The sequence below is a fragment of the Natrix helvetica genome (genome assembly GCF_964273705.1).
Source record: "Natrix helvetica genome assembly, chromosome: 4".
Classification (NCBI taxonomy): domain Eukaryota; kingdom Metazoa; phylum Chordata; class Lepidosauria; order Squamata; family Natricidae; genus Natrix; species Natrix helvetica.
Window position 1 is genome coordinate 135,605,549 of NC_138550.1, and position 20,653 is coordinate 135,626,201.

The 20,653-nt window shown below is 34.2% G+C and overlaps 1 protein-coding gene across 1 annotated transcript in view; it reads left to right on the plus strand.

Moving 5' to 3' along the window:
• Positions 1–15,441, plus strand: part of PI15 (peptidase inhibitor 15) — a 105,589-nt gene extending 90,148 nt beyond the window's left edge. The window contains exons 3-15 of the mRNA XM_081951731.1: positions 627–745; positions 865–997; positions 3,328–3,443; positions 4,780–4,880; positions 5,937–6,092; positions 6,194–6,254; positions 6,360–6,426; positions 6,806–6,936; positions 8,841–8,884; positions 8,974–9,046; positions 9,710–9,785; positions 11,343–11,473; positions 13,733–15,441. Coding sequence (XP_081807857.1) covers positions 627–745; positions 865–997; positions 3,328–3,443; positions 4,780–4,880; positions 5,937–6,092; positions 6,194–6,254; positions 6,360–6,426; positions 6,806–6,936; positions 8,841–8,884; positions 8,974–9,046; positions 9,710–9,785; positions 11,343–11,473; positions 13,733–13,784 — 1,260 coding nt within the window. The 3' untranslated portion in view covers positions 13,785–15,441. The remainder of the gene's footprint in view (positions 1–626; positions 746–864; positions 998–3,327; positions 3,444–4,779; positions 4,881–5,936; positions 6,093–6,193; positions 6,255–6,359; positions 6,427–6,805; positions 6,937–8,840; positions 8,885–8,973; positions 9,047–9,709; positions 9,786–11,342; positions 11,474–13,732) is intronic.
• Positions 15,442–20,653: the final 5,212 nt, after the last annotated feature.

Consider the following 20,653-nt stretch of genomic DNA (forward strand, 5'->3'; position numbering starts at 1 on the left):
GGAAATGACATTGCCATAGGTCTATACTACAGGCCACCCAAACAAGCAGAGGAAGTAGATGAACTTTTTGCTAGTCAGCTAACTAAGGTATGTAGGAAGCACACCATAACAGTAGTGGGGGATATTAACTACCCTGACATCAACTGGGAAACAAACTCTGCACCAAGTGGAAGATCCAACAGGTTCCTAACAAGCCTAGCAAACAACTTTGTTTCCCAAAAAGTAGAGAAGAGAACAAGGGGATCAGCCATATTGGACTTAATTCTCACTAACAGAGGGAAAATGATAGAAGGCGTTGAAGCCACAGGAACCCTGGGGACAAGTGACCATGCAATATTGGAATTCAACATTATGAAGTCTTTAAGAAGATGTTGGATAGCCATTTGTCTGAAATGGTATAGGGTTTCCTGCCTAGGCAGGGGGTTGGACTAGAAGACCTCCAAGTTCTCTTCCAACTCTGCTATTGTATTGATGCTTTTCTCTAATATTATACTTATAACATAATATATTTTAATAGAGATTTTTCTTAAATTAAAAAAGTATTTTATGGATGAATAAAGTATTAATAATTTTAACATATTAGGACCACATCATGTTTATCTGTTCTCTTAATCTTTAAAATGTAGACATGGGATCCAGAGTTGGAAAGATCTGCTCAGTCCTGGGCTGAGACATGTCTTTGGGAACATGGACCTGCAAGTCTTCTTCCATCCATTGGTCAGAATTTGGGAGCACATTGGGGAAGGTAAAAAAAACAACAACCCACCATTATGCTACTCTTACTTTAAAAATAAAAAAACCCCATTATTTCTTTTGTAATATATACTTGAATGATTTGGCAATTTCTTCATTTATTTTTTATAGATATAGACCTCTAACATTTCATGTCCAATCATGGTATGATGAAGTGAGAGACTTTACGTATCCATATCCTCAAGAATGCAATCCTTATTGCCCCTATAGATGTTCTGGTCCTGTATGTACTCACTATACTCAGGTAAGTGTTCCTTTTTAAAAATGAATAATAGGGTTGAATTCATCACTTTGTGTTAGAATAGTAGAAATCAAGAGATAAATGATAGAAAAATATGTAAGTCACATGGAGGTTGTATCTGTGTTTAAAAATCTTTTATATATTTTTTTCAAAAATAGCTTGCAGCAATGTATCATCTATTTTTGATTTCTATAGGTCATCATTGCAAATATTTTTTTCCTAAGAACACATTTTGATATGAATTTCTTGGAATATATCAGGATATCTATAGCAGTCTATATACTACCATAGTAACTTGGTTGATGAATGAACTGATTAACTTACTTATTGGGTTATTTTCTGAAATGAACCAATTAGCCCTTAGATAAAGCTTACATGTTCGTTTGTGTGCTTGGAGCAAAATACAAATTTAACAATTTTGCTAAAGAAAACTGACTTGATTTTAAAGTTAGATGTTTACCTACATATGATAAACAATTTACATTCATGTTTACCAAAAGCAATAATAATTTAAACTGGAATTAATATAATTAAAACATGTATTTTAAGTAAAATTATTTATTTTTCGAATGTATAATTCCTTCCATTGTAATAATAAAAGTTGTTCTCATTTAGTAACTGCCTTACTTAGAGACTGTTCACAGTTATAAAAGTGAAGAAGTAACTATACAAGCAATCTTCACATTTATGTTTGGTGCTTAAGTATATCAGAGGGTATTAATGGAGATCTTTATATTAAACTTTTTCTCTTTATGAAATTACAACATAAGTATTACCACTTTTATCTATTACATCCAATTTGAATCCTTTTTTTTATATTTATTTCTCCATTTATATTTAAACAGATTCCCCTCTTTTGTTTCTTCAAATAGTAAAAGTCCAGTTCCTGTTAAAAAGCAATTAAACATTATCAGAAATAGACATCATTCCCAGTCTAAACCAGAAAATAATTTAGCATCTCCAGAAATAGAAACTCATTATTTTAACCATGAACAAATACATTTATTTAGTATTCTTTCTTCTTTCTTCCAATGATCTTCAATTTTCTAAAACAGAAGTCCTAATATTTGTTTTATACTCTCATTGTCTATTGTCTTACAATTGTTGTTATCTTTATCAGGCCCCATTTGAAATTCGCAACTCCAGCAAATTCTGTTTATAAATTGAAAACAAAACATTTATTCACTTCACTTTTCTAATTTATTATTTGTATTTATTTTTTAATTTTTTAAATCTTCATTTAATTTAATTGTAAATCCATTATTTTATTTTATTTGTTGCAATCTATAATTTTAAAATCCACCTGTAAATCAGTTTCAATTTTATTCAATAATGCCTATTCCTGTTCAATAATACCTGATTGTATTATAGATTTAAATGCTGAAAGACTTCCTGTACCCAAACATCAAACATTTCTTGTAAGGTAGCCATCTGGTACCCCCTAAAGTCTGACCTTCAAAGTCATCCTATTGGTTTCAAAATATAAACAAAATTATTTTCCCATGAGAAAGGATTCTTTCAATTATTTTTGAACTTTTCAATCAAGTGCATCTGAGCCTTTAATCCATTTAAGGCTTTCTAAAGCCAACAATAATCATATTTTTGCTGTAATTCCAAAACCTTTTATTATAAATATTTAAACTTGTAGTTAAACATTTTTAAAGGATTTAAGGAAATTCACCCAATGTTTTCAATAATGCTAGCCAATCTGAAGATATAAGGGAATGCATGAATAACCATAAGGAAAGGGAAGAGCAGATACTGTCCAGGAAATAATCAGATAACAGAAGCAGGAGGCTGCAATCATTTAATAGTCAAAGAAAGAAACTTAAGAAGGAAATGCCCTGATAGATCTAACAGTTAAAATTAGTGGGTGGAAAATTTATACTTTCAAAGTTATAGGATTCTGATAATGAACCTTACCTCATCTAGTTATGTTTACTGTCTGGTTTATTTAGGAAGGTCAATATAAGGTTCTCAATCTTTAAAAATTAAATAGTAAAAGGAAAATAAATAAATTCAAAGGGATTAAGAGATGATCCTTGGTTCATGTAGGTGACATTAGTGGCTATAAGCACAATGAAATCTATAACTCCAGCATATTATCAGCTTACCACAAAAATGCAGTTTCTGCCCTTAGTTGGTAAAATATAGTTGTGTGGAATTCATGTAGGTAATCCTGTTACTCTGGACAGATTTCAGTAGCCCATTTTTGGGTACAATTTTCAGGTGCAATGTGTTCCTTTTTTTCCAAAGGAATGTCAGTTCACTATGACAGCTCATCAGAAATCAAATTGGGATAAAGTTTTTTAAAATTTTCTTTTTTCCTCCAGGTGGTATGGGCAACAAGTAACCGAGTAGGCTGTGCAGTCAACCTATGTCATAATATGAATGTATGGGGACAGATATGGCCAAAAGCAATTTACTTAGTGTGCAATTATTCACCCAAGTAAGTATGTCAGTACAAGTGTTAACATAAAAGGCATATCTAACTCCCTACTGCCACTATTCAATAAAATTATTCAGGATTGTGTTTTGCTTTAGATTGGAGTCACAATAGGAAGTAAATGTTTAAACCGTTTTCTTGGAACTGCATCAGAATTGGCCATAGAATATAAACTGTAAAAAATATGAAATAATATTGTTAGTGGGGAAAAGAAAACTGCTTTCTGCACAGTATTTCCTTAAGCCTGCAGGAACTCTTAGCACAGAGTAATACTAGATATTTTGAATTTTTAGAATGCTAGCCAATATAAACCAGTATAAATCAAAATACAATATTCAGAGTATTCATTGTAATCTATAAAGCTAGCAGATAATAACAGAAGTGAATTGACTGGCTGCTGTTCATATAAATTCAGTCCTTACATTCAGTGACATGCTGCAGGTCTTCAAATAGTACAGTGTAAACAATCCAATATTCTTTTTATACTAGAATGAGCACGTGTAAGCCTGTAACAGTAACAGAGTTGGAAGGTCATCTAGTCCAAACCCCTGCTTACGCAGGAAACCTGTACTAGGGATTTGAACCACCGAACTGCCAACCTTTCTGATCAACAAGCTTAGCCACTGAGCCCCCTAGCCTGCATTGTATCAATGGAATTATACATTGTGCTCAGTTAACGACAGCCTCATTCCGTGACTATTCAGACTGATAATGGTGGTAACAAGTAGATTTACAACCAATCCTCAAACTTACAGCTATTGCAGTTTCCAGGAAAAGCAGAGGAAGCACTTAGTTGCAGAAACAGCTCGCTTTCACATTCAAGCCATGCCAGAATGAAAGTCTAAACTAAAAACGATGGATAGCGGTTTATACCCATATTTAAGTCATACAGTATGTTTCCCCCGTGTCCTGTTGCATGCTGCTTTTAGCTCGATGGACAAGTCTTTCCAAATTGCATCTCAGCAAACTTTCTTATCTTTCACCATCCCATTTTTTCTTCCCTTGTAAACCAATTGCTGAATATACCCTGGCAGAACTCTCCTGCCGAGCCAGAATAAGGATAAGTGAATGAGTGAACCACTAGCTTGCCTTCCTCAAGGCTCTCTTTTGAGAACAACTGATGCCAATTCATACTAGGCCGCAGGAAGAAATTCCAACCCTTAAGAATATCGAAAAGATAAATGGGATGCAGCCTGAGATGATATTGTTTATATCATTCATTTAGGCTGTCCTTCTATGCCTCAGAAGCAGAGGCGTGACAAATCAGCAGGAATAGTGTTTTTCACGGGGATCAGGCACTCCATTTATTTCACTATATCACTTTGTTTTTTATTCTTAGGGGCAATTGGTGGGGGCATGCTCCATACAAACATGGTCGTCCATGTTCTGAATGTCCCCCAAGTTTTGGGGGAGGCTGCAGAGAAAATCTTTGTTATAAAGGTATGCAATCATAAAAATAATGTGTATACTGCTAGGTATGTAGTTTTGCTGATGCTTTAGGAGGCAAGCAGTTGTTTTCTGATTTCATAATGAAAAGTATGTGTTATGCAAGGGTTCTATAATTATTCTTTTTTTTTTTTTTACAAAGAGCTTTGGGCATAAAAATGCAATTAACTTTGTTTTTGTAAACATTTATAACCTCCTGAATCACAAACTCAGATGGGTTAAGTAATCATCATTTGAATTCTTCTAATTCTTCTAACAGTAAAGTTACAGTACTTGTTAATCAAACAACAAATATTTCATCCAGTTAAACAGATTCCTGTTTTGTTAATGTGGCTTGAATTTAGTAATTTAAACATAAATGCTTTTGTAAACAATTTTGCAAAATATCTCTATATTCCTATCTTGTCAGAACCTCCATGATTCATATAAATTCATTAAGAAAACTCTTAGTTTTTCTTCCTCAATGCAACCAAAATCCATTTCACAAATTAAGAACAATACATTTGGTATATGAAATTTGACCTATATATATTCATTAGAATTTTGATAGGGATTCTGAACCACTCAAACGATCTCATATGTCTATATTTGTCATTATGACGCAGCTTGTATAGTGTTTTTATATGGAATACTAAAAAAAGAACTGATAATTTTGGTTGTTTTTCTAGTACTGTACTTCAAATTCTGTATATTGTTTTTTGTGTATATCACTCACTTAGTGCCATGACTAGATAATCTCAGCTCATTAACAATGCTGGTAGTAAAACAATCACAAGCCAACCAGTATTAAAGCCCATTGATTTCAGTGGATTTAGGCACAGTGGGATCAAGAAGCACTTAAGCATGTAATCCTTTAAGTAAGTTCCTAGGAGTAAATTCCACTGAATACAGTAGAGTTTATTTCCAAGGAAATATGCAAAGGATTATTCCCTGGCCTTATCATGTCTAGCAAAGATTAAACATGTCATATTTATGCCATTCTTAATTATAACTATTGAATGAATCCATTGTAAAAAAAATAGCACTTATTCCTTTCAATTGCTTTACCAGAAGGCTCAGAAAGGCATTACTTTCCAGAGATAGAAACCAATGAAGTTGAACGACATCAGTTACATGTTCAGAATACATTAGAAAATCAAGTGCAACCACAAGCATCTCCCCGTGATGATAGTGAAAGAAATGAAGTCATAAGCAAACAACAGATGTGTAAGGAAATTTCATTCATGACATGATTTTTTTGTTGTTATTAATTGATTCACCAAACTATCCTGAAACACTGCGGTAACATCAGCTGCTTCCTCCTTCAGCTCAAATTGTTTCCTGTGAACTACGGTTAAGGGACAAGTGCAAAGGAACAACATGTAATAGGTAAGGTAACTCTTCGTGGTTATTTATCAATTCTGGTATTGTGTGTATTTCATCTAATTTTTTTTTATTTTCTATCGTTCTCAAGTTGTTTTTTTAATTCTTTAGGTATGAATGTCCTTCTGGATGTTTGGACAACAGCGCCAAAGTTGTGGGAAGTGTCTATTATGACATGGTACAGATATTGTAATTTTTGCTTTGTAATTTACTAGGTAATTTAACTAACATGTTACGCTTGACAAAGTATTTGCTCAGTAAAATGGTATTAGGTTGTTAATTTTGGCAGGAATTTGAGGTTTCTCTTATCTTTATTAGTTTTTACTCAGTGTATTGGAAACCTGGGGACCATATGTCTAAAATGACCCATGCATACTGTAGAATCATACTGTTATACTAATTTTTACATAATTTGTTAGCTCTCAATATGGAATTAATGGTGAACCTTTCATAGTTCCAAATTTAATAAAACACAAAATATTATTTCTAATAGAAGTATGTATACAAATAATGGTTTGGTTGAACAATTTCTGTTTTTCTTTTTCTTTTCTTTCTAGCAATCAAGCATCTGTAGAGCTGCAATACATTATGGTATCCTAGATAATGACGGTGGATGGGTTGATGTTACTAGACTAGGAAGAAGAAATTACTTCATAAAGTCCCAAAGAAATGGAGTCCAGTCAGTTGGGTAAATAAACATGAAATGTTCTCTCACAAATTGGTTCTCAAGTTTTCAATATAATATAAACAAATTTAGGGACTTATTTATGAATAATTACAAAACATTTAATAGTATATATCTTCAGAAGTGGTCATTAATGAATGTTGTGTTGCATGATGATATAAGAACTATGAAAGCTTGTCTGAAGTCATCTCCATTGGTTGTCTACGGTCTTTCTATTATCTGTATTAGTTCTACTAGTCTTCATAATATCTCTGTGACTTGTTTGATTAAGGTATTTTAATTATATATTTGAGCTAGTTGACTATGTTATATATTGTTACTGTTTTGAATCAATTTAGTAATATAAGAACGACAAACTTAATTCATACTAAATAAATACAGCTCCCCAAGATCCACTTTTGAACCCTGACAGCACTAAGATCATGCTCTCAGCAGTATATGCTGCATATGAAGCCAGCCAGGTCCATTCCTGCCATTAGAAAGGAGCCATCTCCTGATTGGCTGACCGTCTGACAGCAGACTATAAAAGGGAACTGTCAGACGGAGACAGTTAATTCCGTTACTATTACTGTTAGTGTTGAGTCAAGACACCAGGTAAGTTATATTGTTGCAGTTGTGAATATTGCAAATATAACTGTCTGCCTGTTTGAGACACCCACACATGTTCTGAGTATTGAACAATTGGCGACCCTATCTTTATAAATTAAGGGAGCTAAGTCTTTATGCATTCTTCTGAATTTACAACCCCCCCCCCAAAAGAAGCAAACATTTCTGTTATCCTAGACCAACAGAAGTTATACTTTCCTGATGTAGATTACAGATGGCCAAAGTGATGGCGAGTTATGAAGTTTGAGTGTTCAAAATTATGTGTATAGGAAAAAATGCATGTTTATTGCACAAATGCATGTTTGTTGCACTATACAGCAATCTGTGTAGACCTTGGGGCTGAAAACATTGCCCATTCATGTTTTAGGCTGTGTACCCATGATATAAATGAAGTTGATTGTAGATTGTTTCTTATGATAGCTATTTTGCAATAGTAATAGTATAAATACAAAGCTTTATGCTGAAAAATGTACACTATACAAGATGGGCAATACATACATACGTGAATATTTACATACCATATTTTTCAAATTATAAGATGCACCCAACTATAAGACACACCTAAATTTAGAAGAGGAAATTTTTAAAAAAGTTTTTGACTACTGCGTCTCATTTTTGGCCTTTTTTCCAGCCTTTTCCAGCCCTTTTTCTATCCATTTTCATGGCTTTTTTTGGCCAAATTTTGAGGATTTTTTCAACCTATTTTTTAGCCTTTTCTTGGCTCTTTTTTGAGGCTTTTCTTGGCCTGTTTTTGAGGGTTTTCAGTCTGTTTGAGATTTTTTCGGCCCATTTTTTTTTTTTTGCAAAAATGGTCCCAAAAAAGTCTCGTACACGGGCCAAGAAAAGCTTCGGAAATGGGCTGACAAAAGCCCCGAAAATGGGCCAAGAAAAGCCTCGAAAATGGACTGAAAAAAGCTTCAAAACTGGACCAACCCCCCCCTCCAAAATGGGCTGAAAAAGTGTTGTGCCGAGGCCAAAAAATGGCCAGCGGGTAGGTGGGGCTTCAGCAATTTTCAGTCTATAAGACTCATAGACATTTCCACCCCCTTTTGGTAGACAAAAAAGTGCGTTTTATAATCCGAAAAATACAGTACACACAAATCCTTAGATCATAATTCAGTTCTCTCAGTTTTCTGTTCAAATTGTGTTATGAAGTTTTATTGAATTTGTATAGCCCTATTAAATAATTATTCTCATTTTTGTATTTTTTTGTTTCTCTTATTTCCTTGTCAAAAATATTGTAGAGGATTGCAAGATAATGATATTACTGCTAATAACAATAGATTCTGTTTTTGCCCTAGGAAATATCAATCGGCTAATTCATTCACTGTCTCTAAAGTAACAGGTGTGGATTTATTTTTATGATATAACATTAATATTGATGAATCTCTTTATAGCAAATAACTGTGTGCATTTTTTCTTTTTTAATTTCAGTACAAGCTGTCACTTGTGAAACTTCGGTAGAACAGTTATGTCCATTTTATAGGCCAGCCACACATTGCCCAAGGTAAACCTTTTCTTATTGTTCCCATCCTGTGAAAAGTGCTTGTAACTAATCACACAATAATGCTAAGCATTCAGTGTGATTATTGATTTTTTTCAGAAACATTAAACGTTTGTCATATTTTGAATGTCAAACTGCTAAGATGCAAAGACTGTTATACTTTATGAGTATAATACAAGACATTAAACTGCTCAATCTCTATTTTACAATAAGATTTTCCCATTAATTGCAAAGATCTACTGTACTTATGTGCATCAGTGCATATACAGTACTAAAAGCTGGTAGCAAAGCAAGATTTATTGGAAAATTTTTAAGCATCCCATGGCATGCTCTACTGAATTGATATGACAGAGCAACGCTTTAATAAACAATGCATTCTGTTTTAAATGTTTATACATTTGTCAATATAATTGATTATCCACTGAGATGGTAGGATCCTTTTTATTGGATATGTTCACATAAAAACTAGACAGTTTCTATCAGGGATATTTTAATACGAATTCCTGTTCTTAGTAGAGTATTTGACTTGATTCTAGAACTGGTTTCTGTAGTTCTGTTTTTCTATACTATTTCATAGTTTACATTCAATACAATAAAATTTGTCTTTATGTTATTATAGTATACATATAGAATCCTTAATTTTCATCGTTCCTCTCATTTTTAAAGGGTCCACTGTCCTCACAATTGTATGCAGGCAAATCCACATTATGCCCGAGTGATTGGAACTATAATTTATTCTGATGTAAGTATGATAACGTGTTTTCCTCTGGAATACAATTTTAAAAACTTAAAATATATGGTCATCAAATAAATAAAATAATATAAAAAATAACAATTTGCACTCTTCCCAGAAAACGGAAACCACACTAAAGTGGAGAAGCAGTATGGCACATATATAAATCTTATTGTAATTTGAATTTGGATTTAATTTAAGAAAGAGACACCATTTTGAACATCAATATTTATATCCAGTGGCATATAGGTATCTATACATTTTGGGAGAGATGTATGAATACTGAGGATATTTCACGAAATATTAAAATGTTGTATAATTTTTTAGTTTCCTCAAAATCTTTCAGTCACAGTGAATAAGCCATTTTCTCATTGATGAGAGCATTTGTATTCAAAATGCTGATAGCTCTCAAATCTTTGGCTAGCTGAGATTGGAGAATTTGGGGAAGATTATTTTTCCTTCCAAGCATAATTGTATACTCATGGAATCCATATACAGATAGTCTTCAACTTACAACCATTCATTTAGTGACTATTCAGAGTTATACCAGCACTGAAAAAAGTTACTTATAACTGGTAGTTCCACTTACAACTATCACAGCATCCTCATGGTCACATGATCAAAATCCAGGTGTTTGGCAGTTGGCATATATTTGTGATGGTTGCAGCATTCTGGGATCACATGAATGCCATTCACGACCTTCCCAGCCAAACACTCCTATTGCAGGGGTGTCAAATTCAAGGCTTGGGGGCTGAATCTGGCCGTGGGGGGCTTAGATCTGGCCAGTGGTGGGTTCCAGATTCCATTCCAACCGGTACGTCACCCACATGGACATGTATGGTGCACGTGCATGCATTGTAGCATCAAGTGACACTTCCGCAAGCCTCCGCGATGCTCCAGCTGCTCAGTGGAGTGCCGCGCAGGCACTGTGTATGCCATGCGCATGCGCGGAAGCACCGACAGCTTTAAAAAATGGTAAGGAGCGTGGGCGGGTAGGCCCTCCAGAGCACCATACTGGAACAGTACCCGGTGCTCTGGGCAGGCTCTGGTATGCCTGTACCAGGGCGTACTGCCTGCAACCCATCACTGGATCTGGCCCCCAGGGCAGCTGTCGACACAGCAAAGGACTGGGCCGTGGTGCCTCTACCTGTAAAATGAACTTGGGAGGGCCATCTTCCTGAGCTTCATCTTTACTGACAGAGGGTTGCAGAATCTCGGTTTTCACCGATAGAGCGTTGCATGAGCTCCATTTTCACTGGTAGAGGGTTACAGGAAGCTGTCGCAGCCGAAAACAGAGCTTGGGAGTTCATTTTTGCTGGCAGAGCACTCAGGCCACTACAGACACCCCCAACATCAGTGATCTCGAATTTGCCACGTCTACCCTGGCCACCCAAGGTCAAACACAACCCTGATGTGATCCTCAGTCAAATTGAGTTTGACACCCCTGTCCTATTGCTGTAGGAGTGGACATTAGGGAAAACAGGATACTGTATAAATTCAGGTAATAATTTGTAAGTCAATGTTACTTTCTAATATGGGAATTATTCTATTTTCTATTTCCCTCAGATGTCTAGTATCTGCCGAACAGCAGTACATGCTGGAGTAATTCGCAATGAAGGTGGCTTCGTTGATGTCATGCCAGTGGATAAGAGAAGAATGTACACTGCTTCATTTCAAAATGGCATTTTTTCAGAAAGGTACAAAGCCTTTATAGTACACCTGATACTTTTTATTGAATTACTGGAGAAGGTATTAGTAACAGCAATAGCACTTAGACTTATATACTGCTTCACAGTGCTTTTTACAGCCCTCTCTAAGCAGTTTACAGTGTCAGCATATTGCCCCCAACAATCTGGGTCCTCATTTTACTGACCTCAGAAGGATGGAAGAATAAGTCAACCTTGAGCCTGTGGGACTTGAACTGCTGAACTGCTGGCAATCAGCAGTCAGCAGAAGTAGCCTGCAGTACTGCACTCTAGCCACTGCGCCGCCATGGCTCTATAAAGCCTATAAAGGAGATAATATTCCTTTATTATCCCTTTTTAAAATTTGATTCAGTTGTGTCTGATTCTCAGAGACTGCCTAGGTCAATGCTGCAATTTTCTTGACAAGGTTTTTCCGAAGTGCTTTCCATTGCCTTCTTTCTAAGTGACTGAATGAAATTCACCAGTTAGCTTTAGCTTGATGCCATAATCACTACATTAAACTGGCTCTCACTCCGTTATCTTACCAATTTTCTTCTTGTGGCATATCCATCATCGGACATTGGCGATCATGTTGGCAATCCTACCAATCTATAATTAAGAATAATGTTAATTATCATCCCATCAGCCTATTGTGCCAAATTAACAAGTTTTACATGAAACCTTTCTATCATAAATTTGCCAATGGGATGATCCAGAAGAATAGCTAAACTAAGAACATGCTTTCTTCCGGGCTATTCAATTGTTTATCAGTGTGTGATCCCAGACTACCCAGTTCAGAAGTTGTTCAGTTTCCTAAGGAACCCTCTGTTTATTTGGAGGTGCTTTTTGACTCTTCCCCTGAGAAAGATTGCTGGAGATGCCACATGCTTCATTCACTAAACAGTGCCTCTTTCAGTTGATAATGTTACTCAAAAATACTTTTATGCTGAATCCTAAAAGAAGTGAAGCAGCTGCATTTTTTCCTGTTATTGTTTAATACAGTATTTGCAATAATGGCATAATATTAGCCCTTGAAAAAATCATATTTCATTATCTAGTTTTCACCTGTCTTCATACATAGATAATGTAGCTAACCTTTACCAAGTCAGTCTGCATGGGCACTAGCATGTTTCTGCCTTAGAAAGAACATTAGAAATCAACTACAATAAAACAAAGCTACAAAGTTTTAATTAGTTAGTTTACTCATTTAAAATTAGCTAACTTACTTAAAACTGTTTTTTGACTATTCTCATAACTGAAACATTAATTACAGCCAGTCAAGTTAGTTAAGGACTTCAAGAAAAGCTATTTATGTCCCATCAACTACCTCTAGATTCAACAATTACCAAACTCACAATACAAGCATAAAAAAAATCTGTATATATTTGTAAAACACAAAGGCAATTAATATATGTCTGCAGCAGTCACACTATTTAATTAAGATTTTGAATTTCCTAAAGTGCAGCTCCCAAATCTGCCAATGTGCCTTGGAAATCATTCAGTCTAAATTTCTGAAAGCCATCTGGTATCTTTCAATCGACAATGAATGTAGTTCTCTGGGTGGAGTGTGGTTTTGTTCCTGCTAAGACCCTGCTGATTTAAATTCTAGCTGAAACAAATATTTGATGGCAAATATTTGGTGATATTCACTTTTTTGACAATTACATTCAGATTGTGGGCTGTCTCCTTCAGATATATTCTCACTGCAAACTATAACAAAGCTCAAATTGAAAAGTCTACATCTAGGTATCCAAAAAGATAGATTCCAAACTTTATACTTCCATTCTGGAATTCTTGTAAATGTGCCTCCATCACACCTATATATTTTTATGGTATTGTTCATGTGCAAAAAACACATTTAAATAGGAATGAATACTTTGCCTTCAGGGTAATGGTTTGAAGGTACTGTAATATTCCTTGGTAAGACTGTCTCAGAGTCTGTTCAGAACTGAAGTTGATTTTCTGACATATCAAACCTAGATTTTGAGCTCACTGCTTCTTAGAGTAGTAATTATAGATGGGCTTTTTAGTCAATGAAATTTATAGAAAGGCCATTTCTAGTTAGTGAAAAAAATAACTATTGCTTTGCCATTGGATATACAGTAAATTAACTTGTAACCTGAACATGCTGTCCAAATATTTATAGGTCATCCTTCTGGTAATGACATTAGTAATAAATATGTAAATGTAATAGAGATTCATATGTAAAATGAGGATAAATGATAAGATTAAGTTCTTTGAAACCATTTGTTCTTTATTTTTCTTTTACAGTTTACAGAATCCTCCAGGAAGCAAAGCATTCAGAGTATTTGCAGTGGTTTGAAGACAGGAAAATGGTTTCTATAATATCAAATGCAAATTTTTACAAGAAACAAAATTGATTTTGATGTGCCTCAAGTTTGTATAATAGTGTAATATGGTTGTACAGAAGATATATACTATTGGATGATTAGAAGAGTGTTAAACTACATGAGACTTTTAATGAAGAACAATTTAAAATGTTAACCATTGAAAATTGCATTTGAGAAGTGATGATGATGATGGAAAAGTATATTAATCCTGTGTTAAATATTGCTATATTTTCTTAGCATTTATTTCTATGTGGTGCATTCAAAACTCATAAACGTTCCACATTTTTAAAAACAACAACAGACTACATTATTAGTATGGTTGGGTTTTATATATGCCACTAATATTAACTGGAAAACTATATGTATAATAAAACCTATAACTCTTGTATATAGAATGTTCCATTGTTTTAAAAAAAAACCAGAGTCTCTGAAGCAAGATATAAAAACTTATAAAAAGATTAGGAAATGTTGCCCGTTTTACATAATTTTTCCCTGCCTTACAAATAAGTCTTTTTACAAAGTAATTTTATTATCTTTCAATATACAAACACTCACAGTAGCAGGTTAATTATTATAGCAAATTTTAAAATTGCATTTTTGTAGATAAACTTTTAAAATAGGAAAATATGGTTGGATCTCACTAATGTCTTTCTGAAAAGTGATTGCATCATAAAGTAGAAGCATACTCATGATTGATTTTAACTTTATCCTTACAGACATCAGTAGGAATTACATTTGAATACAGGTAATCCTTGAGTTATGAATGTAATAGAGCCTGCCATTTATAATTGTAACCCAAGGATTCATTGGATCATGTTAAATGAACGTGATCCTTCCTTGCTTTTCCCAATGCATTCATTAATCAAATGCATAGGTCATTAAGTGCACAAGAGCTATTTCAGGCTGGGGAAGACAATGGGAGCCTAGTGCTAGAGCAGGCCACCTGTTTCTGAACACCAAGGCCTTCCCTGACCCACTGGGACATCTCATGTTCCCTTGGGATCCCCACAGGGGCAGGAGGGGGAAACAGTCAAGGGGCATGTTGCAGTGTCTCTTCAGTCAGATGTAACTTCATAACTCAGCTTCGGGTCATCAGTACTTTTTTGGGGGGTGGGGGGTGTAATTTTGAACGGTTGCTAAGTGAACTCTCGTAAGTCAAGAAATACCTGTATACCTTTAGAATGGAGTTAAAGATGATTAGAGATCCTTTTAGGTCCCCTAAGACATGGTTTAAAATGTCTTGCATAACCTTGCAAGTAGTATTGAGTAGATACTAATTAGATCATAGAGTATTGATGAATTGTAAGAATGTATGATATTGTGCATAAGTATTATTTCTTCATCTGGCATACATTCCCGCAGGGCAGGACATAATGCCAATGATTATAATCCCAGTACTATATTTTTCTATCAATGAATTTAATTTCTTTCTAGCAACAAGCACTGTGCATTAATTAAATTGTATTGTGGTATATTCAGAATATATTCTAAGGTTGCCCAGAATTGCTGTGGAGTTGAGCAGTCTTAGAAATCTAAATTATAAATAAATAATGCTGGTGACAATATCAAATTTTCTAAGAAAATTGTATTGTAAAACACTGTAAAAGTAATAAAAAACTTTATATATTTTGTTTTTGTAACTTTATAATTTGTTATTTTTTTTTCAAGATATTTTCAGAATTGCTGTTCTGAAAACATGTTCTGATACATGCTTCTTGAGACAGCCTTTTTTGGCTAATTATTCCTATAGATATTGCAATATTTGTTTCACTACATACACTACCTCTTGTAGTTAGGCAAATATTTGTAAAAAAAATTGTAGACATCCCAGAGTTGGAAAAAAATATACCTCTGGTGCAGGAAAGATTTCTGTAAAGTTCCCAAGAAGGCCGGCCATCTTATCCATACCCAATGCAAGTTACAAAGAAGGGGTCATCCGAGGATCATATCTTGGTCTCCAGACTTGAGATTTAATTCTATTCTGGCAAGGGAGTGATGTGATATCTTGATACTGCTTATTGAATGAAATAATGTTTCAAATCCTAAATTATATGAACAACTGAGCAATTTTACATCTTTACGGCAGGTCATCCTCCTAGACGGCTAGGAAAAAGAATAATTCAATACAATATTATACTTAAAGCAATACACTCCCTAAAAAGATATAAGGCTCAATTACCATGTCACAGTACTATTTAGCCAAAGACCTGATGAACAAATCCATCTACACTTTTCAGTCCCTTCAGAACAATAGTGAAATATTTCTGATACCTCTGTCACCTCTTTGCAGAATTTGCAATTTCCAAAGCGATCTCTAGATAGTGTGTTACATTAACTCAATCTTGATTTGCCAGTACAAAATTATTTGGTTATACTTATCCAGAAATGCCCATAATGGAAGTGTAGTTATAGCTGCTGAGTCAGCTGGAACTGGGCAGAGGCACTTTTGGAGATGGAGACCATTTGTGCTACAATAGTTTTGCCTTCAAAGGAACTACCATGAATTCAATGTGTCTCTTCAAGAGCAGAACAATCCCATCCAATTATAGGACACTGTCTACAAATTCCTAGATAACGAGCTGCCTATGCTTAGTGATTCTATGTTCTTAGGATTTAGCCTCAGCTCAATAATTTCAAAATTAATTCAGTGTAACTACCATCTGACTCTAAACTCTGTGTGACTTACAATATAATTGACCATAAAAACAAAACACGATGGATCTATACAAAAATATAGGCAAAACACATCAACAAGGACCTCTATACATCTCAATCCAAAGTTGGCGAGTATATCACCATGACCTCATGTTGTTTAAAAGTTGGGAAGTGGCTTTTAAATATAAAAATATGAAGAGTAAATTTCTTGAAGTGATTCAAGGTTCTGTTGGTGAGAAGTGCTTTCAAGTGTAGCTCACACATTCTATTTCAACACACCATTTAGAAGAACCACCCCTTTTTTCAAATGCAACAAATAAATAAAGCAACCTGAGAAACAGAACGGTCAGTTTCACTAAATAAAACCTGCATTTTAAACTATAAAGTCTTTGTTCATTATTTGTTAAAAGCCATCTGTTTCTTGTTTTATTTTCATTTATTTTGGAAGTGTTGGACTTCTGAATAAGCAGCTCTATTACTGTTCTATAGTAAGTCCAAATCTTTTTGGTCAGAAAACAGTATTAAACACAGAAACAGAAACCATTGTCTTTCCTTTTTCACAGAAAAGGCTTAGTTTCCTATTCCAAAACTATCTGAGTACACAATAATTATTTTTTTGTAAATATTGATTTAATATGTTTGCATTGGAGATGATAAACCTACCTTGACACAGCTATATCTGATATAGGAGCTAAAGAAATACCATAGGAAAATATTCTGTTCCCCTCTCACTCATCTAGAATGAATTGTGGATTTAATTAAATGCTTGTGTCTCTGTATTTTGTGTGCATATGTTTATGTGATTTAATAAGTAAATGAGTGCTCACAAGTCTTTGACTTCAAGACTACTGTATTCCATGGTATTTCAAATTTGAAATATAACAAAGTGTTTTATATGAAATCAGACCTAATTTACACATTGCACTAAATCATGGATAGCTTAATTAGAATTTATAGAATAAAAGGTAATTGGCCGGGTTCACAGAACATGGAAAATCGAAAGAAAAATAATGTTTTAGTTTAGTGTGAGGAATAAACCAAGCCATTTTAATATCTACTGGATAATCCTGTTCTTTATATTCTTTGGCTGTGTCTTTCTACAAGGTCATGTATTCTATTTCTTGGTCATGATTTGTTTAAATAATGTCATCCAAGACCAAGCGTGGGACATTTTGCAAAATATGCATTGAGCTACAGTAATAGGGTAGCTAATGATTATATATTTGCTATGGAAGCTAGGCTTAATGATAGGACATAACTAATAACTGATTTGTATCTTATAAACTACATCTGCATCACCAAGCTGTTGGAATAGTATTTAAACATTTTTGGAGCTTAGTTATAATTTGCATTACAGCAGAGGGCCAATTCCTGTTAGATAATATAACTTTTTCAGAATTGTCAAGCAGTCAAAATATTAAATCACCCATAGCTTTTTAGATTTTATTGAGACTCAGTCAACATCACTACAAGGCTTTTCATACATCACTCTAAACTTCAAAAAAAAAAGAAAAAAAAAGAGAGAGAGACAACTGGACAATTCACAAATAAATATGCCAGCCAACAGATGATTATACTTCAAGAAGAGTTATGTGTGTATTCTACAAATGAATTAAAAATATAGAAGCTAAAGTCCTTTGGGATTGGGAAAGATAATACATCTTATAAATAAATAACAAGGTGCCCCTATGTAGATTCAAAAAGCTAGGGAAGTAAATCACTGTATATAATAATTGTGAAATAAAAATGCCAATAAGTAGCATACAACAGAAAATATATAAAAATAGTTGTAATAATCTAGGCTCTGAGTAGTATTAACATGAGAAAATATAAGCATAAAGCCTCCAAAGGCTAAATAAATAGAGTACTATAAGTAAAAGATCCCCAATTTTGTAGCACTCCACGTAATTTAATTTATTACATTTTTCAATGCCTAGGGACAGGTCTTTGTGGGTGATATTTGGGTTATATCTGCCAGCACAAAAAAACTACTTTTTAATGTGTTTTGCCCTACCATTTAAAAAACCCAATGCAATATGATTTTCCACAGAATTAGTCCAGGTATCATGCAACTAAATGAAGCACTGGAATATTATAAGCATACTCATATCTATACATCCTGGTTAGTAACATTGCTATGCTGTTTTTTTGTTTCTTTGAAGTTTGTAGATCATTTTCAAAAATACTATTTCACAATCATTTTTGCAGTGTCGCACAATTTATATCAGGTTAGTCACCAAGTCTATCATTTTTAATAAAAAATATTTTGTCATACAACTGCTATCAAATCAATAACCAACTTTAAGTCCCAGTATTGTATCCATCTCTCTTATCAATGGCTTTTTGTACCTTTTTGTATGTGTCTTTTTAGAGTTGTTAGATATATAATGACCAAAGACACAACATTGTGCTTCCTCTAAAAGAGTTTTGAGATTTATTTAGTTTTCATTCATAAACTCCTCCTTGCTTCTGTCTAAAAACTGATATGTTTTCTGGATTTAAAATAAGATTCTTTAAACCGATTTTAACTTATTATTGATAAAAACAGGAAAAAGAATGTTCCTGAAATCATACATTTATTATAGAAGTGAATTTTGGCATGTGGATCTCTTATGAATAGGTGAAAGTGAAATGGGAGGATAGGCCTCACAGATGAAAGGAACATTTCTCCTCCTCCTTCTCCTCCCTCCTCCCCCTCCCCCTCATCTACTTCATCTACTTTAAATATTAAGGGAGATACAAAGTTTTGGTTCTTGCACTTCTTGCAGCCTCTACCATTGTTATTTGACACACTGAAGTAGTGTGTTTTTGAGATTGTCTTTCCATCTTCTTCTGGATCTTCCTCATTCTCTTTGACCTTCTCGTTTTTAAATGTATGTCTTATATGGTATGGAATCCCCAGACATTCTCTCCAGATGGGCAAACCAGTTTATTTGCTGTCTTTATGTGTAGTTTAATATTAGTTCTATTCCAACTTTTCCCTTGTAAATCTCATTCCTGATTTTATTCCTTCTAGTCATTCCAATAGCTTTCATGAAGCAGCTCTCAACCTTTCAAAGTCCAACTGCATGTCCACGCTGTGAGAGATGGTAAGGGATCATTAGGACTGGGTGAAGTATGAACTGGCCTTGTGCCACAGGATTGCTATGGCAGCCATAAGGCCTGGGTCATCCTGAAAAGGCCTGGCTAAAGGGACTTTGATGAAGTTGCAACAGGCCAGCAAGCCAGCAATGGATATTATATAGCTATACAAATACAAATGATATATGAACAAATGAGAAACAATTGCAGCAATGTCAAAGGAACAAGAGGTAGAATATTTCACCTTTCCTAGAAAACATTCCACTAATTATTATCAGCTTTTATTAGTTTAATTTCTGTATCCTAAATGTTGGCTGCCAAAGCTCAACTGTCCTTAGAAAAAGCATCAGAGGCCTAAATTGTACATATAAATAAATTCATCAGGATGCAAAGAATATTTGCACAAATATTTAAAAAGATAAAAACACAAATATTTTTCTCTTGAAAAAGCAAAAAAGAGCAGTAGAGAAAGAATACATTTTTTTCAGGCATTTTTAAAATGGCATTCATTAAAATTGAAAGAACTTGCTATGCTCTTGAACCCACACTTCTTGCCCAATCCATCTCACAGAATTGCTGTGGGGAAAATAAGAGCAGAGAGCATTACATATGGACACTTTGAAGGTGTGATATAAATAAAACAATAGATGATTGATAGATAGATAGATAGATAGATAGATAGATAGATAGATAGATAGATAGATAGATAGATGATAGATGGATGGATGGATGGATGGATGGATGGATGGGCGGATGGATGGGCGGGCAGATGGATGGGCGCAGGCAGGCAGGCAGATGATAGACAGATTTCATTCTTGGGAATAATTACTTAATTTTTGAGCATTGACATCTTAAATGCCTTGAGCATGCTGGTTAGTGAATTCTGGGAATTGAAGTCCACACATCTTCAAGTTTCCAAGGTTCAGAAACACTGGCCTTAAGCCTAATGGTTCTCTTAAAGTAAATTAATCCCTGAAAGCTTTACCTTCTTTTTGAGAGGAGTATTCAGTGAAGATGTTTTAAGCAATTTCATTTATCCTCAATATTAGTCCTCTGGCAATCTGAAGAAAAAAAATTGTCTAACTACACACTTTATATAAACAGC